Here is a 24006-nt window from a genome sequence, read left to right as displayed (position 1 = left end):
TACTTGATTTTCTTGCACTTTTATGTTAGATGAGGCCACGAATAATATGATTAATTTAGGGATATTTATTTGTGAACATGGTGGCTTATTCTTATATTTTTGTCACTAAATCAATTTAATAGCTTGTAGGAGTGACATTTTTAGATTCTATTTATATTGATTTATTGCGTTTGAACATGTTTTTTCTGATTTGATCAAATGTTCATTGTATCTTTAAGAGGTTGTCCGAGATAGGATTCCCCGCCCTTTGGTAGGCGGAACCCCTCTCTGACTCCTTATATATTTGTTAGCAATGTGGTGGGCCCTAACATGCCCCTGTAGAAGACACATATGTTGAAACGCGTTGGGCGAGCTGTTGGCACCCTACATTGCTTTTAATTTCTATTTTAGACTCTTTATGTGATCACTAAGTCATTAATTATTTTTTGACTTCAATAAACCAAAATTTTTTATACCGTCTGACCTACACCATGTGGAGCCTTTTTTCTTTTTTCCTTTTTCCCGTTTCTCTGGCTTAAACCTCTACAACATCTCCCTCCCCATTCGGGTGAGATTGGAGCATCAGTACAACGGGCCACGTCTGAGCTTGACTACAAACAACCTTGAAGTTCCATTTGAAAGGATCCATCATAGGGCCTACAATCGTTTGGAGCTCATCCATCAGCTCAACAGACCTCCCTCTTTGTACTCCTTGGTCCCAGACTGTGACCTAAAGCCTTCTAGACTCAACTGTCATATGACTGTATGAGTCCAACTGAGTCGGTAAGAAGTATTTTATCCACTTTTTCCTGATGTTTACAGTCAAGCAGATTTACATGAATACACTCGCCTAGTCCAACTTCCCTCCTCTGTGACGGTTCGGTTACCCTCATGCCTGCTACATAGTGGAATGTGCGGCCAATGTTGGACTTTCCTTTAGGCATTCATATTCATATGATCTTTGTCTTTATTTTTATAATCTATGCTGACCACATTTATCATTGAAGCGCTACACTGTTTTTATTATTTTGTTTGTTGAACTTTGTTTGTTTTTGGTGTTGGCTGCTGTTTTTGGCTGTTGTGGCCTTTTTCCACATATACTAAATCGTAGCGCAGTGTTTTCCCCTTAACTCAATTAATGACTATGCCTCCTGAGATATGTGATGTACATATATCAGGAGACAGAGTGGGCAAATTGCATGTCATTTGTCTAGGCGAAAGGCGTGCATATTGGGGGTGGGCCATAGCTTTATTTAAAAAAAACTTAAATAAAGGAAAAAAAAAAAGAATGCCAAACTTGTGAAGTGGACAAGGGATAGATGGGTGGCAACATGTTGGAGGATAAAAACCCCCTTTAAGGCAGAAGTTTTGCGTGTCATGCAGTCCGATTTCTTTTTTACCTGTAGTTGTTAAGTACCTTGGATTAGTACTGCTAGGCCAGCCTTGTTACATTTGTGACACAAGTGTTCACCATATGCCAACTACATGACAAGTGCGCTAATGGTCCTAGTGAGCTCTAACAGGAGATTCTGTTGACCTTACATATTACTGTTGTTTTCCACAAGTCAATATGCATGACTAAATAGACATGAAAATGCACAAGGAATGAGTAGTGCTGTACAATTCAGGTGGATCTTGTGATTAAGAATAAAAATTTTATTGTTTATAGCATGGCGATTAGTGATCAGTGAGTGTTAATTCATACATATTTGCAGCACAGTGTATAGTTAGAAATGCAATGACCTCATTTGCTGGAGTATGTTTTTTTGTAGGATTGCTTCTAAGAAATGTTTTGCTATTTTTGAAATTCTGCTTTAGAAGCATACATTCAAATCTGAAATGCTTACCCGCAAAGGAGCTGCTGTTGTTTAGCTTCCCCGGTTCCTGGAATCTCAATGACTGTCCCAGCAATGCCTTACCCTCTGACGTACCATGGCTGGGAGGGAATACAAATTGCAACAATAAATTATAATTCAACAACCAATGCATATGGATGTCTATAGTATGCCTGCAAAGAGGCACATGTTTCCCATGTTTAAAACAGTCTGACAGCAAAATGACATTTCTAAAGGAAAAAAAGTAATTTAAAACTACTCGCGGGTACAATGAATTGTCGGTCCGCAATACACATAAAAGTTCATTGACCCTTGCCGGTTGGTTGTGGGGGTCTTTGGGCCGGGGCTTATTAGAATCTGGAAGACCCCTTTAACAAGGGAACCCCCAGATCCCGCCCCCCGTGTGAATTGGTAATGGGGTACAAACTGGGCAAGGGTTGTGGGGATGAGGCCCTTCTCCCCATGAACATGGTGCTTTAAGGCTACCCCAAAGCACCCTCCCAATGTTGAGGGCATGTGGCCTGATACGGTTTAGGGGGGGGGGCGCTCTCTCATCCTCCCCTCTTTTCCTGTGGCCTGCCAGGTTGCATGCTCGGATAAGGGTCTGGTATGGATTTTTGGGCGGACCCCTCGCCAATTTTAAAGAAAAATTCGGTGTGGGGTTACCCTTAAAATCCATACCAGACCTGAAAGGCCTGATATGGAATTTAGGGGGACCCCCACGCATTTTTTTTTGTTCGGGATTCTCCTGTGGGGAAATCCCCATGCCATTTTTATCAATTAACTTTTATGTGTATTGCGGACCGACAATTCATTGTAGCCGCGAGTAGTTTTAAATGACTTTTTGTTCCTTTAGAAATGTCATTTTGCTGTCAGACTGTTTTAAACACGGGGGAAACATGCGCCCCTTTGCAGGCATACTATAGACACCCCCAGGTACGAAATTTAAAGGAATATTACACTTTTCTTGTTTCACTTTAAGCATTATTAAAATCATTGCTCCTGAAAAAACATCAGTTTTTAAAACTTTTTTTGCATTGATACATGTCCCCTGGGGCAGAACCCAGGTTCCCAAACACTTTTTATGACAATACCATACATATAAGCCTTTAAAATTAGCACTTTTGATTATTCATGTTCATGTCCCATAGACTTTAACGGTGTTCGCATGTTCAAACAAATTTTTTGCCTGTTCGCATGTCCTGCTGTGAACCGAACAGGGGGGTCATCCCTAGCAAACAGTAGCCCATACACTTGACCTAGATGAATGTCAGGGCAAGGCCTACATTTTAGCACATTAATGAAATAATGTTTGAGCAGAAAAGCCTGCGGAGCTGTGTTGCTTAACAGCTAGAGGCTATAAAACGTACTAACGGAAAGAAAATGCCATAACATTTTGGGGGGAAAGCCTGTCATTACCTCAGGAATGAGAAGTGTTAGGTGGAAAATCTCCTGTTCTTCCAGTCAAACTGGGCTGCCCAACCCCATCCAGACCTCCATCAGTGCTGAACCTGCACAGGATTTGGCAGCTTACTTTATCGGCAGTGCTGTGTCTTGGCCTAGGCTGACAAGGCCCAGGCCTAGGATGTCACTTTGGGGGGGGGCAGCAAAAATGCCACCCCTGCATGAACCCCCCCCGCTTCAGAGTCAACTCATTCACTGACAATTTGACAGCAGCAACACCGGAGTTTCTGGCTTCATAGAGAGTGTGGTGATAGTTTCCCCCCTCCTCTCTACACAGATGGGAGAGCAGAGAGAGAAAGAGCCTTGTCGCCGGTGTGCCCAGTGAACACCACTGTGCTGAGTGGTGTGCACTAAAAAAAGTACTGCATGAAATTCACTGCCTCTGTGACATTTCAGTAAAGTTCATTTAAAAAGTGAACAGTGTGATGTGCTGAGATTGGCATTGCGGTGTGAATTAGCCCTAATAGAGAATAGATATTCAATAAAAGCTGATCCTTACAAATAATATATATGTGTGTAAATAAATATATATAAACTCAGACAGATAACAAAGCATGGTGAACAAAAAAAAAACTTGTTTCTAAGAAGTTTTTCTAAGAATTTTTAAAACTAGGTTCTAAGAACTAAAGCAATGTAGGGTTAGGGGAATTTGATAAGACATTACTAATTTCCAAATCCTTATTTAGACTTTATGCTAGGGTGTTAAGTGCATAGATCCAATATGTCTCTGGATAGCATAACTTTTGGAATAGCTCTTCTGGTGAAAATTGCAAAGGGATGAACTCTATTGGAAGCATTCTAAGCTTTTTTGTAACTTGTTGGAGCTGTAAAGTAAAGAAGCACAGTGCTTTGCCTTTAGATGATACTGTTGTACAGTACTGTGTGCTTTTCTGCCATTTGTGTTGTATAGCCTCTGACTAGGGTTAAAAGGTTATTCCCTACACCGCTGCTCTTCTCTGGTGAAACTTTGTCAAGTCTTCATTTTATGTCTCGGTTAGAAGAACTTTCATCTAAATACTGTAAAAAAGGACCATGATTTGGTATGGAACAATTTCTGAGAACTAAAACTGTGTAAAATTGTCTCATCTCTCGAAATCAAATATATAAAAAAAAAGTGTGAAATCTCATTTGTATAGCGTAAAGAGTATGTATGATATAAAGAATGACATTTCATATGACTTTAATACATATCAGGTACCTTAAGACTAGGTAATAAAAAAACAAAAGAATCAATTTGCCAAGGGTAAGATGCAGTCATGTCTGTATGATTTCTTAGCTCCTTACTGAATTAAAAGCTGTTTCTCTTGCACATCTTTTGAATCAAAATCGAATCTATTTCATTATTTCCCACTTGGATTCATAGAGATAATGTGCGTAGCTACCGTGTCAATTTTACTTCTTTTCTTTTTATCAAAATTAACTGCATGAAAATGATTTTAAAATGTCTGACTCCCTCTTGTGGGCAAATGTAGAACTTTTCAGTCTGAATTTATGAAAAAAAAAATTTGTAACTGCAAGTGACATTGGGATCAGTTCACTAAGACGTATGGCTATTATAGCTGTGTTCATTATTCTCGTGATCATTTCTTTCCCACATGGATACATATAACATAAGTGTAAATTTTTTCTTTTTTTTACCAAATAGTTTTTAGATATTGAAAGAATTTATCTCATGAATCTGTGTTTTATCTGATGAAACATTATTTTATCTGTTCCACTCAATAGATGCCTAACAAAATTAAGGCATATGCTAGAACTATTTTAGGGGTTTTTAACTCATGCAGTCATTTTTTTTTTTTATTAGCTTTTACATAATGAAAACGCCATTAACCACTTTCAGACCGGACCAATTTGCTGGTCAAAGACCAGACCACTTTTTGCGATTCGGCACTGCGTCGCTTTAACTGACAATTGCGCGGCCGTGCGACGTGGCTCCCAAACAAAATTGTCGTCCTTTTTTTCCCACAAATAGAGCTTTCTTTTGGTGGTATTTGATCACCCCTGCGGTTTTTATTTTTTGCGATATAAACAAAAATAGAGCGACAATTTTGAAAAAAACGCATTATTTTTTACTTTTTGTCATAATAAATATCCCCCAAAAATATATAAAAAAACAATTTTTTCCCTCAGTTTAGGCCGATACGTATTCTTCTACATATTTTTAGTAAAAAAAAATCGCAAAAATCGATTATTGATTGGTTTGCGCAAAAGTTATAGCGTTTACAAAATAGGGATAGTTTTATAGCATTTTTATTAATCATTTTTTATTATTTTTTTTACTAGTAATGGCGGCGATCAGCGATTTTTATTGTGACTGCGACATTGTGGGGGACCCATCGGACATTTTTGACACATTTTTGGGACCATTGTCATTTATACAGTAACCACTGCTATATAAATGCAGTGATTCCTGTGTAAATGACACTGACAGTGAAGGGGTTAACCAGTGGGTGGCAGTGTAGGGGTTAAGTGTTCTTAGGGGTGTGTTACTAACTGTGGGGGGGTTGGGCTTTCATTTAGTGAACACTGATCTCTGCTCCAATCCCATGGAGCAGAGATCAGCGTCACTAGTTGCTAGGCAGAATGGAGAAATGCTGTTTACAATGGCATTTCTTCATTTGGCCGCTCCGTGAGACGATCGCGGGTATGCCCGCAGCGATCGAGTCTGCGGGTCCCGCGACCGGACTCACGGGGGTCCCGACCAGCGCGGGAGCGCGCCGCCGGCGGTGCACTCCAGATGGCAGGGCGGCAAATTTAAAGGGACGTACATGTACGCCCATTTGCCTGCCCGTGCCATTCTGTCGACGTACATCGTCGTGCGCTGGTCGGCAAGTGGTTAATATAACTTGCATGCAATTTAGCTTTTCCATGCAAAAAAAATAAATAAATAAAAACAAACAAGCAATTCGCATAGCATTCTATTCATACTGACAATTATCCAGAGGCAAATCCAAAAGCTATAAAGCTCTGGTACAAATACAGAATAAGCACTACCACTTATCTTGCAGTGACTCCTGGTTAAAAGGGTGGCACGTATACAATTGATACAATAGACTATTTTTATTTTTATATCTTATATATAGTAAGCCATCTATGCCATATATGCTCTAACAACTAAAATAATGGGAAGTGAGTATGAAGTTTGGGACCTTCTCATGACATGAGTTTTGCTCTGTGCACTCGTGTTAGTTATACTCCAGCAGATTTCGCTAAAGTCCAGTCTGTTGTATTGCCTGGTCATTTACATCCAGGAGGAAGGAAGGAAAAAAAAGTTTGATCAAAAGCATATTTATGTTGTATATACAATAATTACGTTATTTACATTAATTATTACAATAATGATTATATTACAGTAAAGTAATTTTTGTTTTCATCTGAAGGTTATTTGGTGCAAAGGCAGGGAGTAAAGCTTCCTCTTCTGCAAGCGGTGATGGTGTGAAGTCTTCTTCTGTGATTTCTAGCCCCAGCAATACATCCCTGGCTAGACAGGGCAGCTTGGATTCCCCTTCATCTGGTACAGGTAGCATGGGCAGTGCTGGTGGACAAAGTGGAGGCAGCAGTCCCTTGTTCAGCAAACCCAATGAATTAACTCCTGATGTCATAAGCCTAGGACATTCATTGGCCTCAAGTCCAGCATCAGTTCACTCATTTACTTCAGGTGGCCAAGTGTGGACAACAAATTTGAGCAGCTCTTCTGCTGGAAGTAAGGATACCCCAAGTTACCAGTCTATGACAAGCCTTCATACCAGCTCCGAGTCCATTGATTTACCCCTAAGTCATCATAGTTCCCTATCTGGATTGACTGCAAGTACACAGGAACTTCAAAGTATGCTGATGAGAACTGGGAGTGTTAGATCAACCCTGTCTGAGAGGTAAGGATATACTGTAAGTGCCTAGACTTAACGTTTGCTAGTGTTACCTGCCACAGAGGGAATACATAATAGCATTAATAATCCTATAGGTTTGTGTGTCAAAATTTGGAAAAACCATAAAAGTTTAAGACAATTAAAAAGAGGTATCCATTATCTTTACTGCCATAGAAATTTAAGGATCATGTGTTAAAAAATTACATCAGTGAAAAATCAATGGGACAGAGCTTCCTTGTTGCATAGTAGCGTTAAATGGCAGTCTGCCAAATATCTGCAAACATATGTCAAGCCTTCTTTTTCTTTAGCTTTGTATCATGAATCAAAACAGAAGAAAATATACCCAAAAATAAATAAATGGGAAGACTTCATGGACTACTCAATCTTTTTCTGCCGTTGCTTTTCTAGGTTTCTATGTCTCTATATTACTTTATGTATTTTGCAATTTTTATCCTAATGGTTTTTGTCTTGTTTGTAGGGGTTTTCTTTATCTTAACAGTATGCAACTTGATCGAAACACCCTGCCCAAAAAGGGACTAAGGTATAACTATTCCTTGAGCATGACCGCTGCCTTAGTACACTTTGGGCGTCTCTTGCTTTCTGTTAGTCTATTCAACTACCTTCTCTGTTCAGTGCTGAGCAACTGTCTTTCCCCAGTATATTGTATGCAACAAGCTGGCCTTAAAGGGTGTGTGCTCATTGGCATTTGTACATGTATCTTTGGTGTGTTTCAATGTTCTCTTGTTACAATACATCTATGGATCATTAATCTCTATGATAAACACATTCAGGTTAATTTATTAGTGCTAAAACTGGGTAATAAAAACGGTCATGGTTCATGAGCTAGAAATAAAAGGCATCTGGGACACCATCATTTTGGCAGCATTTTCATATGTTAGAAGCCTATTAAATGTGAGCCTAGTATTTGTTTTAGGAATGAACCCAATCTCATAAATGTCTTTTTTCTGCATTCCATTTTTTGCATTAAATGTCTACTCAGAATGTACTTGGACTTATCTAATAAGTGATGGATAATTAGTGTGCAAAATAGAACTAGATCCAACACTATAGTTATCAGTGGGATTTCTGTTTATTCAGTTAAATAAGGAGCAATTTCTCTTTGGTTGCTTTCACTTACTGTGCCTTATACATCATCTTTATTTTTTGTGTAGGTTCATTATATAAACCCAACTGACTGTGTTTATCACAGAGAACACTGATCCAGGTTTAACTTTTGTTCAGGGGGCAAGCAATGGTTACATGACTGCTTTTCAAAGCAACACACCTTGATCTGATATAAATCCGTGCATACTTACAGCTATACATAGTGCTAATTAAATCAATTTCTATTTTTTGTCTTTCATATTTTAAAATATGATCTTTTGAAGCTAACTAGTATGATCATTTTTCCTATATGCAAATCAAGCATTGGTAATGGTTCTCTGCATTAAACCATGTCCTTTCAGATACTAACAAATCTTGACTTTTCACTGCTTGCTTTTGTATTTGGTTCATTTCATCAATCTTTTGTGTACAGCTTTGACAGTGTGTTATTTGTTGTTATTTCACATTAACGATAGCATAATATATATATTTCATGGAATATAAAGGAGATTTGGTAGTCTGCAATGCAAGAAAGTGCCAGTCATCGCTACCCAAACATTTAGGATGGTGCCACAATGCAGACATGTAGGAAGTGTTATATCAAAATTCATGCATTTATGAGTTTTCTTTCTTATGCCGCGTACACATGACCAGACTTTCCGGCAAACTATGTCTGACAGAATTCGATCGTGTGTGGGCTAATCCAGTCGTTTTTCAGGAATGAAATCCGGCGGACCTAGAAACATGTTTCAAATCTATGCGAAGGACTCAATTCCGATGGACTCAAATCGGGAAAACCATCCGTCTGTGTGCTGGTCCGATGGACCAAATATGATGCAAGGGCAGCTATTGGCTACTGGCTATTGAACTTTGTTTTTTTGTCCAAATGAACAGACTTTCGAATGGACTTAGTCCTTTCATGTGTGGGCAAGTCCGTTCATTCCGAAAGTCTGTCGGGAAGACCGTTGGACCTAGTTTGCCAGAAAGTCCAGTCGTGTGTACGTGGCATAAGACTTTTCTTGTGGTTTTTAGACATAAAAAAGTGTACAGAAAGATAAAGTCATTAGGCAAAGAGCAGTATGGAAGGCGCATAAAGACATTGGAGTATCTCAGTGATACATGATGTTTACGTCACAATCCTGCAAATGACAAAGAGTCCTGAGTCCATGTTTTAATAAACTCACATAGAGTCTTTTATGTTGAATCATTGAATATAAGTGAGTCCATATCCCAAATCAATATAGAAAAAAAAACATAAAAAAAAGGGGGGGGGGGGGGGTTTAGAGGTGTTGAATCCTACTGTGCATTCCTAAAAAAGAATGTAAGCGATTTGGTTTATTATTCAGACAGAAGGATTCAACACCTCTAAATTTCCCATTTTACTTATGTTAAGTCACTTGTACCTCCAAAAAATAGGAGTCAAATGACAAAATATTCAGAAAGTCTTAAAGGAGAAAAGTAAAAAAAGTAAAAAAAAAGCAGAAGAGGAAAAGAAATCAAAAGAGAACAGTGGAGAGGGACAGGAAGATGGGTAAGTGAAATGGGTGTCTGGCTTGAAATCTGGTAGAAAAGTTTAGATGAGCCGGAAAATCCAGTTCCAGCAAACCATATTGCTGTAAACTTTGAGTGTCATTCTTGTAAGCTGGTAGTTAGCTTATTTAGCAAGCAAGAACTGGCACTATATAAAAGAGGTAACAAAAATGAACTTGCCACAAAATACACTATATTACCAAAAGTACTGTGACGCCTGCCTTTACACGCACATGAACTTTAATGACATCTCAGTCTTAGTCCGTAGGGTTCAATATTAAGTTGGCCCACACTTTGCATAACAGCTTCATCTCTTCTGGGAAGGCTGTCTACAAGGTTTAGGAGTGTGTCTATGAAAATTCTGACCATTCTTTCAGAAGCACATTTATGAGGTCGGGCATTGATGTTAAATGAGAAGGCCTTGCTTACAGTCTCCACTTTTATTCATCCCAAAGGTGTTCTATTGGGTTCTGGTCAGGACTGTGCAGGCCAGGCCAAGTTCCTCCACCCCAAACTCTCTCATCCGTGTCTTTATGGACCTTGCTTTGTGCACTGGTCCAAATAATTTGATAGAGGGGGGATTATGTTGTGGGGTTGGGCTTGGTCCCTTAGTTCCAGTGAAGGGAACCTTTAAGGCATCAGCATACCAAGACATTTTGGACAATTTCATGCTCCCAACTTTGTGGCAACAATTTGGGGATGTCCCTTTCCTGTTCCAACATGACTGTGCACCAGTGCACAAACAAGGTCCATAAATATATAAATGAGTGAGTTTGGGGTGGAGGAACATGATTGGCCTGCACCTCAACTGACAGAACACCTTTGGGATGAATTAGAGAGGAGAATGTGAGCCAGGCCTTTTTGTCCACATCAGTGCCTGACCTCACAAATGCGCTTCTGGAAGAATGGTCAAACATTTCAATGGACACATTTCTAAACTTTGTGAACAGCCTTTCCTGAAGAGTTGAAGCTGTTTTAGCTGCAAAAGGTAGGCCAACTTAATATTAAACCCTACGGACTAAGACTGGGATGCCATTAAAGTTCATGCATGTGTAAAGGCAGGCATCCCAATACTTTTGGTAATATAGTATATGTGAGGGATAAGTAACATGTACTGATGCTTTACTTACATAAAATAGGAGTTACATGTCAGACATTTGTCTGAGTGTATTTCTGTAGATTGCCTGTATGTTATGTGCCTGATGAAAATGCAAGAAAGACAAAACATACAAAATACAGTGCCTTGAAAAAGTATTCATACCCCTTGACATTTTCCACATTTTGTCATGTTACAACCAAAAATGTAAATGTATTTTATTTGGATTTTATGTGCTAGACCAACACAAAGTGGCACATAAATGTGAAGTGGAAAGAAAAGTATAATTTTTTTACAAATAAATATGTGAAAAGTGTGGTGTGCATTGGTATTCTGGTTTGTAGAACCACCTTTTGTTGCAATTACAGCTGCATGTCTTTTTGGGGATGCCTCTACCAGCTTTGCACATCTAGACAGTGAAGTTTTTGCCCATTTTTCTTTGCAAAATAGTACAAGCTCTGTCAGATTGGATGGAGAGCATCTGTGAATGGCAATTTTCAAGTCTTGACACAGATTTTCAATTGGATTTAGGTCTGGATTTTGACTGGGCCATTCCAACACATGAATATGCTTTGATCAAAACCATTCCATTGTAGCTCTGGCTGTATGTTTAGGGTCGTTGTCCTGCTGGAAGGTGAACCTCCGCCCCAGTCTCAAGACTTTTGCACACTCTAACAGGTTTCCTTCTAAGATGCCCTGTATTTGGCTCTATCCATCTTCCCATCAATTCTGAACAGCTTCTCTGTCCCTGCTGAAAAAAAATCATCCCCACAACATGATGCTGTAACCACCATGTTTCACGCATAGCAGGAGAATGTGACCGCCTCTCTATGGAGCCAGTTCATATGTCTCCAGGGCGGCTGCAGAGCGAACTGCACTGTGCGTCTTTGCCTCCATTTCAGGGCCAAATTCAGGCAAAGATTTGGCCCTGATTCATCCCTGAAACAGAAATCAGGGACAGACAGCGTTGATGAGTGATCCGTGGCCGGTTTAGGTGTGAACCGAGCCTAAAGGGGGCTAAATATAAATGCACGCCACACTTTTCATAAATTCAAAATGTATTGGGTGTAAGGGATATGAATACTTTTTCAAGGCACTGTAATATTTCAGTTTAAATGTACAGACAGTGGTGATTTTACTTGTTCAGTTTAATGTTTGCTAGAGAAAGCAATGTTCAAAAGATGTTAAACTCCAATAGAAGCAGAATCTTCTTTTTGACACCATGCTGTCTGTGTGTTATGGATACTTCCGGCCATTAGACACAATCCCTTCTGTGCAAGAAATGGCACAGCTTGCAACAGATTTGTGTAATTGAGTAAGCTTTATTTGAATCCGCTGAAGAATTGCCTGAGACAGACTTTTGTCCCAGAATTTTTTTGTGACACAATACTTAAATATTTCACACAATTTCTCATTTACCTCGACTTTTCTTATCACTAATTTGATGATGTTTCTTAATGAAATTGTCGCAATCACAGTGCCAGAATGTAAAATCGTTGCCTGCATTGGACATAGCATAAAAACTGTTGCATGGTTTTCAAAATTGTGGTGCAGGACTTTCTAATGTTGCCATACTGTAGAAAAATGTCACAAATGCTTAAATAAATTATGCTCAACAGGCCTTCATGTACTAAAAAAAGCATCCGAATAGAGTACTTTGGTAGCCAATCAGATTCCATTGTCATTTATTAGCACAGTTTCAAAAGTGCACGTTCATGTCAGGCTACAATACACCGTATAGATATTTTACTTTTTGCTTTTCAATGGCCTGTGTTTAATGCACTGATTGGCCTTATTTTCTTTTACATGCAAATGCCTATAACACTTACTAGAAAATTAGTAATTAGTCTGAGCCTTCTGCTTCTCACAATAAAGAAATAAAAAAGTACATACAAACTGAGAGTAAATAAACCTAAGCACATTTTGTGATGATCCATTTTCCTTTAAGGCACTTTGCATTCATTTTAATGGTGGAATACTAACAGACAAGTACATGTTCAACAGATGCTTTAAGATGCAATTAAACAGCATTTTCTTGGTCCTAGTTTAGCAGTATTCTGCTGAAGAACCCAAAATCCATTTTGCTAAACAATTTGATATTGACCCAAATAAATAGGTAACATTATTGTAAAAAATTTTTTTACTGTGTTATGAGATAATCTGTTCCAGTCTTGGTATTCTTTATTTTTCTTCTCTGTCTAACTGTTTCTGTTCTGCATGCTTATACTAAAGCATAATGCAAGCTTTATGCTTTGAAGAGCTTAATATTTAATGCTTCAGTCATTATTCCAGTACTGAATTTGCCTGCACAAAGCAATTGTTACTTTGTTGTATTGCAATCTTCAATTTTTCCAAGTTATTTATTTATTTATTCTACTTTTGCTTTATTAAGTATATGTGCATTTTTTTGCAGCGATATTACCTTATTCAGGTGAATGCATGTTGAAATAATGTCAACATTCACTAAAATAACCGACTGAAAGATACTGCATTCTATTTTAGTTTTATTAGTTCAAAATTTGTTCTACGTTTCCAACTACATTGATGATGATGATGATTTAAGAAGTACAATCTTCTATCCCTGTTAATAAACTTATGGATGAAATGAACATTAAACATAATTTATTGCACATTCCTAGCATGGTCTTCCTTATCAGTTTACACATGATATAACTCTGTATTTTACAAAGTTAAAATAAAATAAAAAAGAGGTAACACTTAACTTTTCAATGATCTTTCACAGAAACATCACTTTCCACCCCTTTTCACAGTCCTCGGTGGGGCTGTAAGCTCCCCTCCACATTTGGGTGTCTCTTGTAACAAGATGGGAGCTAGGGAGGCACCTGTGCATGTAAGCTCCAATCAGGTCATGTACCAAGTTGTGTGCGTCCATAGACACACACAGCAGAGGTAATCCATGCCTTCACTCCTTCACTGGCTACATTGGCCTCCGAGAAATAGATGCTAAAGCTGGAGGCAGTAACATAGATCCTGGTAAGTGTTTAGGGACAGGGGGTAGGACAAGCAGTGGGTATTTTTATGCTTAGACTTTAGTACTACTTTAGGTTTAGTACAAGCTTTTCAACTGTCCTCAACTGTAACTGTTTATCTGTAAGCAGCACTTTGTTCTCAATCAGATCTGGATTTGGCTTGTAATAGACATAAGTTGGGGTTTACAATAAAAGTAATATTTCTGCATCTCTGCAGGTATACACCATCGTCTCGACAGACCAGTCAAGAAGAGGGAAAAGAATGGCTGCGTTCTCATTCAACAGGAGGACTACAAGATACTGGAAATCAATCTCCTCTTGTCTCCCCATCAGGCATGTCCTCATCCACCAGTGGGAAATACCATTACTCAAATTTAGGTAAAACATGTGGGAGGACCATATAGAACAAGATATACCGTAAGCTTACTGCACTGACAATTATTCACATTTTTAGAACCTTGTGGAGCCTTATCACACTTAGTCAGATTTGTTTTTTAGAACCCAGGAAAAGTGCAACGCTAAAGTACAAAAATCACGTGTGAGCTAAACCCAATTTTGTGATTACCAATACTAGTATGTGCACTGATATTAATTAAAGGCAAACGGTAGCAAAATGTAATATATATATATATATATATATATATATATATATATATATATATATATATATATATATATATATATATTGTGAGGGGGTTCACTCGGTAGCGGGTGTGTGTGACCCCCTGGATGGGTTCACAACACAAAGTCAGGCACAGCAGACAGCGGTGTAGGTGCAAAAAACAAAAGATCCGGTTTATTTAGGCTACATGCAGTGATACATATAACAGCCAAACAAAATAAAACAAGAAAATAAATCCTGGTCAGCTTGACCTCTAACTACACACGTAGACTCCCTGTCTAACAACTGGGTGCAGCCTTGTGCTGCCCCAGTCCCTGTCTCTATTGTAGGGGTTTGCCACACAGGCGTTAACTCACCGCACAGAACAGATCTCAGACTCCCCAGTCTATACACACAAAACTGGTTCCAGGATGGAGCATCTCCCTATGCATGCTGGGGTTTTTTGTAGAGGCCTTAATGAGCCCACTTAATTCAGCTGGGCTCATTAACTCTTCCCCTCTAATTGTAAAAGTCTGCATAAAGCCTGAATCTAGGACACACATATTTACCATCCTGGATACAACCAGGTGACTTTACCTGCCTGCTGCCACATACCCCCCCCCTCTTGTTTCAACCTTGGGGTTGTAACACCAGCAGTCAGACACGCATGTATCCGAGACAAAGCATCCACATTCCCCATTTTAACACCAGGGCGATGCTTAACTGTAAAGTTAAATTCCTGTAGGGCTAGGAACCACCTATTTACCCTTCTATTGGTCTCCTTGTTCTGAGCCATCCACTTAAAAGGAGCATGATCAGTCACCAGGTCAAAGTGCCTACCTAGCAGATAGTACCGAAGGGAATCTAGAGCCCACTTCACTGCTAAACATTCCTTCACAATCGTGGAGTAATTTACCTCATGGGACTTTAACTTCCTGCTGAGGTAAATGACTGGGTGCTCTTCCCCGTTCCAGACCTGGGATAACACTGCTCCTAACCCAACGTCTGATGCATCAGTTTGTACAACAAAGTCCTTAGAGAAGTCTGGTGAGTACAACACTGGCTGGCTACATAAGGCTGTTTTTAAGGACTGAAATGCTTCCTCAGCCTCTGGGGACCATTTAACCATAACCGACTCTTTCCCTTTTGTCAGGTTGGTGAGGGGCACAGCCTGAGAAGCAAAATGGGGAATGAATCGTCGATAATAGCCAGCGATTCCCAGAAAGGCTCGTACCTGTTTCTTGCTGTTGGGACGTGGCCAACTCTGTATGGCCTCGACTTTATTGACTTGGGGTTTTATCACCCCCCTCCCAATAGTGTACCCAAGATATTTGGCCTCCTCCTGTCCAATGGTACACTTCTTTGGATTGGCCGTAAACCCAGCTTCCCGGATAGAGTCTAGGACTGCTTGTACTTTTGGCAAATGTGAGACCCAGTCTGTGCTATGGATAATCACATCATCCAGGTAAGCTGCAGCATATTTCTGATGGGGCCTCAGAATCTTATCCATTTTCCGCTGGAATGTTGCCGGTGCATTCTGTAACCCAAACGGCATTCTCTTATATTGGAATGCCCCATCTGGGGTTACAAACGCAGTTTTCTCCTTGGCCGACTCGGCCAGGGGAATTTGCCAATACCCTTTGGTGAGATCAAGAGTTGTCATATATCGGGCTGTTCCCAGCCGGTCAATCAACTCATCTATACGTGGCATGGGGTAGGTGTCAAATTTTGTAACTTTATTTAATTGTCTAAAATCGTTACAAAACCGCCAGCTCCCATCAGGTTTGGGCACTAGTACAATAGGACTGGACCAGTCACTCTGGGACTCCTCTATCACACCCAATTCCAGCATCCTTTGAACCTCCCCACGTATTGCCTCCCGTCGGGCCTCTGGTATTCTATAAGGTTTTAGTTTTACCCTTTCTCCTGGCGGGGTGATAATGTCATGCTCTACGCCAGATGTTTGTCCCGGCAGCTCAGAGAAAATCTCTTTGTTACGAAGTACAAACTCTTTAACCTCCTGTTGTTGGGGTTTCGATAAGGTGTCTGCTATTCCAACCTCAGGAACTAAGCAATCAGGCTGTACTTGTGACAAAGTCTCTGCAACTAGGGATTCCCTATCCCTCCAGGCTTTCAGCAGATTGACGTGATAGATCTGCTCCGGCTTTCGCCTTCCTGGCTGTCTAACCCTGTAGTTCACCTCACTAATTTTTTCAATTACTTCATATGGACCTTGCCATTTGGCCAGAAATTTGCTTTCAACCGTAGGGACTAGCACCAAGACCCTATCCCCCGGGGAAAAAGTACGGGTCTTGGCCCCACGGTTGTACACTCTCTGCTGTGCTAACTGCGCTTGGGTTAAATGTTCCTTTACAATTGGCATTACCTGTGCAATTCTATCTTGCATCAGGGCGACGTGCTCAATCACACTCCTGTGAGGAGAACGCTCATTTTCCCAAGTTTCCTTGGCGATATCCAGCAGCCCTCTTGGGTGTCTCCCATAGAGCAACTCGAAGGGTGAGAAACCCGTAGAGGATTGGGGTACCTCCCTAATGGCAAACATCAGATAGGGTATTAGACAATCCCAATTCTTTCCATCTCTATCCACCACCTTCTTTAACATTTGTTTTAGGGTTTTGTTGAATCTTTCAACCAACCCATCTGTTTGGGGGTGATACACAGATGTACGCAATTGCTTCACTTTGTACAACTTGCATAATTCTTTCATAACCCGGGACATAAAGGGTATACCTTGGTCCGTAAGCAGTTCCTTACAAATACCCATGCGGCTAAAAACAAGGGATAGCTCTTTGGCTATGGTTTTGGCCGAGGTATTTCGGAGAGGAATTGCTTCCGGATAACGGGTGGCATAGTCCAATATAACCAAAATGTACTGATGCCCCCTAGCAGACTTCATTATCGGACCTACCAAATCCATTGCGATCCTCTCAAAGGGGACCTCAATGATAGGAAGAGGTACCAGTGGGTTACGGAAATGTGGCATAGGTGCCGACTTCTGACACACAGGGCAGGAGGAACAATACTTTTCTATTTCCTTCATGACCCCAGGCCAATAGAATCTCTGCAATACCCTCTCTCTGGTTTTCTCTGTCCCCAGATGACCTCCCAGAATGTGTCCATGAGCCAATTCTAACACCAACTTCCTGTAAGGTTTGGGCACTACAAGTTGCTCAATGGTTTCTTCTGCCCTTTGAGCCACTCGATATAGCAGGTCTCTTTCCATAGTGAAGTACGGATAAGGGCAAGTCCTATCTGGGTTCACTAACTCGCCATCTATTTTCACCACATTTTCCCGTGCCTTTATTAGGGTGGGGTCTTTTAACTGTTCTGTGGCAAAAATTTTCCCTGTGAACCTCAAGATCCGAAAACTCCACAGACGGCATGTTTTCATCTGAGGATGTTGGCTCCTCCCCAGTTTCTCGAGTTTCCCCCGCCAATACCGACAAGGGAAATTCAGGAGAGTCCTCACCACTCCCAGAGGAATTCTGGTCATCTTCCTGGTTTATAGGGGCACCAATGGGGGCCTCAGGACAATCCCAGAGTTCCCAGAATTTTGGAAAATCCCTTCCCACAATAGCATCATGTGGTAACTGAGACACTAACCCCACCTGATGAGAGAGGTTACCTTTGGGGGTCTCAAAAAACACTGAAGTTACAGGATACTCTCGGGTGTCCCCATGCACACAAATAACAGCCACCCTGTTCTTCCCAGAGACCTCTGTAGTAACTAATTCAGGTTTTATCAATGTTACCAGGCTACCTGAATCTAGCAACACATCAACATGTGTACCATTAATACACATTTTACATAAATGTTTCTCAGGTCTCCGAATGGCAGTGCATGCAACTGTCGCAAACAGCGACTGACGTCTCTCCCTTATAAAGTCACATTGCATAGGCTCATCCACAACTGGGCAATTGGCTGCAATATGTCCCTCTTGACGGCAGCGGTAGCAAATAATTTTTTTCGCTGCCTCTTGCAGCATGGGCTTCCTGGGCTGCTCCCGCCAGACCTTAGGTAGAACTCCCACCCTCTCACTCTCTCCACCCTCACCCCTTGGAGTCATCTTACCCGCCACTGGGGATGATCTGGTCTTAGGGGGGAAAGTCCGTGAGTCCCTGGAAGAGGTGGTCAAGTTCTCTGTAGCCAAGTACCTCTCAACCAGATCCACAAGTTTATCTGCATTTTCTGGGTCTCCATGGCTTACCCATTTTTGGATGGCAGTAGGAAGAGCTCTCAGGAAACGATCCATAACAACACGTTCCACAATGTTTGGTGCGGTCAAAGTCTCTGGCTGCAGCCACTTCCTGCTCAGGTGAATGAGGTCATACATTTGAGACCTGGGGGGTTTTCCAACCTGAAAAGTCCAGTTATGCACACGCTGAGCCCGGACTGCCAGGGTGACACCCAGCCGTGCCAATATTTCTGCTTTTAGCACCACATAGTCTTTTGCTTGGTCAGGCTCTAGGTCATAATAAGCTTTCTGCGATTCCCCAGTTAACAGAGGGGCCACCAGTCCAGCCCATTGCTCCTTAGGCCACTTTTCCCTTTCAGCAGTCCTTTCAAATGTGGTCAAAAACACCTCCGGATCATCCTCTCCAGTCATTTTTGTCAGTAAACGGCTCACACCAAAGGATGCGGTATTATTGTAACCACTTGCTTCATTGGTCTGCGGACGTTGCTGTATTAATGTCTCTATTTTCTGTTGAAAATTCTGCTCTTGCTTCTGCAACAGGTCTATGAAGCGGGCTTCAGATCGCTGCTGGGCTTGTTGCTGAGCTTCCAAACTCTGCTGCAAAGTTGCATTTGTCTGCTGCTGATTTGCATTTGCCTGCTGCTGGGCTTCCAAACTCTGCTGCAAAGTTGCATTTGTCTGCTGCTGATTTGCATTTGCCTGCTGCTGGGCTTGTTGTTGAGCTGCAAGGCTCTTTTGTAAACCTGCATTTATTTGCTGCTGGTTTGCATTTGCTAGAGCCAGCTGTCTCAGTATCTCCTCCATGCTGGCCTTAACAAAAAAAAAAAAAAAAAAACTGCCAAAATTCTCCACCAACTGTGAGGGGGTTCGCTCGGTAGCGGGTGTGTGTGACCCCCTGGATGGGTTCACAACACAAAGTCAGGCACAGCAGACAGCGGTGTAGGTGCAAAAAACAAAAGATCCGGTTTATTTAGGCTACATGCAGTGATACATATAACAGCCAAACAAAATAAAACAAGAAAATAAATCCTGGTCAGCTTGACCTCTAACTACACACGTAGACTCCCTGTCTAACAACTGGGTGCAGCCTTGTGCTGCCCCAGTCCCTGTCTCTATTGTAGGGGTTTGCCACACAGGCGTTAACTCACCGCACAGAACAGATCTCAGACTCCCCAGTCTATACACACAAAACTGGTTCCAGGATGGAGCATCTCCCTATGCATGCTGGGGTTTTTTGTAGAGGCCTTAATGAGCCCACTTAATTCAGCTGGGCTCATTAACTCTTCCCCTCTAATTGTAAAAGTCTGCATAAAGCCTGAATCTAGGACACACATATTTACCATCCTGGATACAACCAGGTGACTTTACCTGCCTGCTGCCACAATATATATATATATATATATATATATATATATATATATATAAAAATATATATATAATATACATAAAATCAAATAGTAATGTAGTCCAAGTGCTTATGCATAAATAAATCAACAAATGTGCATAAATAAATAAAATAAGTTCATTAAACTCATTAAACGGCAGTAATAACCAATAAAGTGCCAGTGCATAAATAAGGATAATGATAATGCATATATCATCAGTTCTAATCGCAGACAAGATAAAGATGTAAAGGACTCCCAACATAGAAAAGGTTCATGTAGGTATGTCTCCAGAGGAAAGGGTAAAGGCTGGGTTCACACTTATGCAAATTGGATGTGGATTTCTCTGTATCCAATTGCATCCAATTCGTATGACAGGAGAGTGTGACCAGCTCTCAATGGAGCCGCTCACATCTCTGGTGTGGTTGCGGAATGGATTGCATAGGGGTCCTGTGTGTCTTTGGCTCTGTTTAGAGTCAGAATTCAGGCAAAAATGTGGGCCTGATTCGTCCCTGAAATGGAGAACAGGGACACACCAGACCCCCTGCTGTGAGCCCCATCCCAGAACCCAGCCGAAAGGTATCCAGAGGCTAAAAGGAAAAACAGGGTCACGCCACCCTAGTGAGATAAGGGGAGGCTTACCAGAAGCTTTTGACCCCAGTCAGGTGGTCAGTAATAAATGTAATCCTCCATTAGGCAGCTGGGACCCTGCCTAATTTGTATTTTAGTTTTCAAATTTGTTTTTCATTGCGGTGAAGGAGGAAACTTGACTTATTGCTAATAGGGAACATAACTTTTCCTTTTTCCATAAGCCACATTGACAGTTAGGTCAAATTAATAGTGCTGCATGGATGTTTCCTTTGAAGGATTCTTGCGGCTGATCATTTTAGCACATTTTACATATTTTATGCATGCTACAGTAAATAAATTTTAGTTGTAATAATAGTAATAGGAATCTTGTAATTCTAAAGCTTGAACTGTGAAATCTCTGTTGCAGTGAGCCCTACTAGTTTATCCCAGTTTACTATTCCTGGACCAAACATGATGCGATCCAATAGCATTCCAGCCCAAGATGCTTCCTTTGAATTATATGAAGATTCACAGCTAGGAGGAAGTGCTACCTCATTGGAGGAGAGACCAAGAGCTATCAGTCACTCAGGGTCCTTCCGAGACAGCATGGAAGAAGGTAATGTAATTGCTGTAATTACATCATGGACACGTGTTTCACATCGTGGACAAGGAGTCTTATCACAGTATTTGGCATCTGTAAGGATCCTTATTAAATGGGGTGATATGGCATACATGGTTCTTATTTCACAATTGGATGGATAAACAAGGGTCTTTATCTTTTGAAACATTAGTGACATTCTTTAAAGTTTTTAAATAATGTTTCATAAAATATACTGCATGCAGTACACGGCAAACAGTTCATTTTTGGACAAGTCAAAGAAAAAGACTAAAATTCCTGTAATTTTTTTTCTGTAATGTATAACAGGCTATATACAAGAAATGTAAATGTACATTTCACACTGAGTTGAAAATTACAGTTAAAAATTATTTCACCTGATGATCCTACCGGTAGGGTAATTTTTGTTCTAGGGCAGCCTTTCTCAACCTTTTCAACACAGAGGAACCCTTGAAATATTTCTCCAGTCTCGAGGAACCCCTTCTAAAAATTCAAAATTTACAACTCAAGATACATTAGTGTGATGGTCAGTGAGAGGAATGGCCCTTACATTTGGGGTCATTAGGAAGAATTACCTCCTTACAGATAACTAAAAGGATCAATGATGTCCAAGGGAACTTATCTGAAAGGCAGAAATTGCCCAATGTTGAAGGAACCCCTAGCAACCTCTGGAGGAACCCTGGTTGAGAATCACTGTTCTAGGGTGACAAAATATACTCAGCATACACTATCTTTGGAGGAGCAGTGTTGTCACCCTAGGACAGGATAGCAGAACACCCCCTCTTCTCCATTAGGTAGTGGAAGGGTGTTTTGTAGTCCACAGAGATACCTGGGAATGGTGATAACTGATAACAATCAACAGAGGCACAGAACACAGGGAATTATCAGCTAACACAATTTGTGAGAAGATCAACAGGTTTTGTTTGCACTTATCAAATAGAATTAACAAAATGCTTTTAATGTTACATTTAACTGAACGAACACTTGCAAATAAGAAATGTCCATGGTTAGGGTGTACATACATTTTAAGCTTCATTCATACAAGGAGCTCAGTATATTATTTTTTCATTCAGGCATAACTGTATTTCACAAGTTTAGCCAAACTCCATTTTAAAAATAATCTGTGAACTATTTTTACTTACATGCAAAAAAAATATATAAAAATCAAACACATCTACTGTCAAGTGTTTGTTGTCGTCCTTCATGTTTGAAAGTGTCTCCATACAAAGTGTCGGTATAAGAAGTTTCTCGCAACAAACATTCAAACTCAAACCTGTCTTGGAGGCTTGAATATGATTTATGATAGCATTAGCAAGCAAATGGAGAGGAAGATACATGCCTTGCATAGGCTTCTGGATGTTCCTTCCCAGTGATCAGGTGATCTCTGGAATCTGGTTGCAGTAGATTACGCAGAGTTCACATAAGAGTAAACTAATTGGAAACTGATTGATTTAAGCTTAGTTGTATTGTTTACTGGATAGTTGATTGAGTGGTTTTACTTGTTGTAAAGCAAAAATATATTATATTGCAGCTTACCAGTCCTAAAATGTGGTGGCTGTGAACATTTTCTTTTCTTAGGCATTTTCCCTTTATTTTCACCTGTTGTTCTAACCATTAAAGCCTAACTCGAAGCTGACCTAAATTAAAGTGGTTGTAAACCACGGATGTTGTAAAAAACAAAAAAAATACACATGCAAGGCAATGGCATAATATGCTAGTACTATAATATGCTAGTACTATACTATACTAGTATTTTCTGGGTTTGCATGCTCCCGCTATGTGATTGGCCATGATGACGTCACTACCACGCATGCGTGTGAGAAAAAATAAAACAATGTAGCCTCCATGTTTAATCTTTTGCCACCCAGGTAACGCATATGTGCGGCATCAAAGAGGGTGGTCTTTAATGCCCATGCACAACATTTCTGTGCTGAGAGTACGCTCACTGCATGCTCCTATAGACAGCTCCCTGTCTCTGATAATGATCATGCTCCTGATCATGTGACCACTTTGACAACTCCATGGTGAAACCCTTTATGGAGTGAAACACATTAGGCCAGAGAGGGAGAGGTAAGACTATATGTTGTGAATCCATAATATATTATCTTAAAAGGTTATTAAACCCCAAATCAGTCTATATATGCAGTAAAGCATGCTTGTTATACTCAAGTGGAGCCTAAGGGGTTAATCCTCTGCATTGTGTAAACATGCTGTTAGATCCTGTCTTCTCTGTTCCTCCCTTTCTTCCACTGTCCCTGATTCATCTCCTGATAGAACAGAGGCTAGGGGATAAGCTGCACATGCTCATTTTGTTGTGTATTGCTAGAGATTTTTTTATTTCTTGGGAGGGTGCATGTGATCAGCACAGGGCCAATCAACACTGTCAAGGAAGAGGGTCAGGGGCCCTGTAGCCTTATAGGACAGTCAGAGGAGAATGAAAACTCCTCCTACAAGCTTTAAACGGACATGGATAGAAGTCACAAGACTGCTCTGTTGATGGAAAAAAAGGTATTTAGCAGTTTATATTTACTAAAACTATTTCCATGTTCTGTGGAAGACCAGATATAGTGAATGCAGGCTCCTGGGTAATTGAATAAAGATGTGATGCGCTAATTACAAAACATTCAAATAGCCACAACAGAACTAAAAATGTGCAATTATAGAGCTATATAAAGTGCAACCGTGCATAGATCAATCAGAGAATATCCCTATACATATATGTCAATGAGTTAAAAAACCATGCCGGTGATTGATAA

At 40.5% G+C, this 24006-nt stretch overlaps 1 protein-coding gene across 25 annotated transcripts in view; it reads left to right on the top strand.

Moving 5' to 3' along the window:
• NAV3 (neuron navigator 3) overlaps positions 1 to 24006 on the top strand; it is an 873011-nt gene that overhangs the window by 740754 nt on the left and 108251 nt on the right. For 21 of the 25 annotated variants that reach the window (XM_077474065.1, XM_077474059.1, XM_077474072.1 and 18 more), the window contains 4 exons: positions 6659 to 7150; positions 7623 to 7685; positions 14082 to 14242; positions 21062 to 21250. In XM_077474065.1, the coding sequence (XP_077330191.1) occupies positions 6659 to 7150; positions 7623 to 7685; positions 14082 to 14242; positions 21062 to 21250 (905 nt within the window). The remainder of the gene's footprint in view (positions 1 to 6658; positions 7151 to 7622; positions 7686 to 14081; positions 14243 to 21061; positions 21251 to 24006) is intronic. The other 4 variants (XM_077474057.1, XM_077474076.1, XM_077474066.1 and 1 more) reach the window with 1 other exon arrangement.

Source organism: Lithobates pipiens, unplaced genomic scaffold (assembly GCF_037356315.1).
Source record: "Lithobates pipiens isolate NorthernLeopardFrog02 unplaced genomic scaffold, aLitPip1_a1.2 Scaffold_8, whole genome shotgun sequence".
Taxonomy (NCBI): domain Eukaryota; kingdom Metazoa; phylum Chordata; class Amphibia; order Anura; family Ranidae; genus Lithobates; species Lithobates pipiens.
The sequence above is the reverse complement of the archived record's forward strand: the minus strand, read 5'-3'. Positions and strand labels throughout refer to the sequence as shown.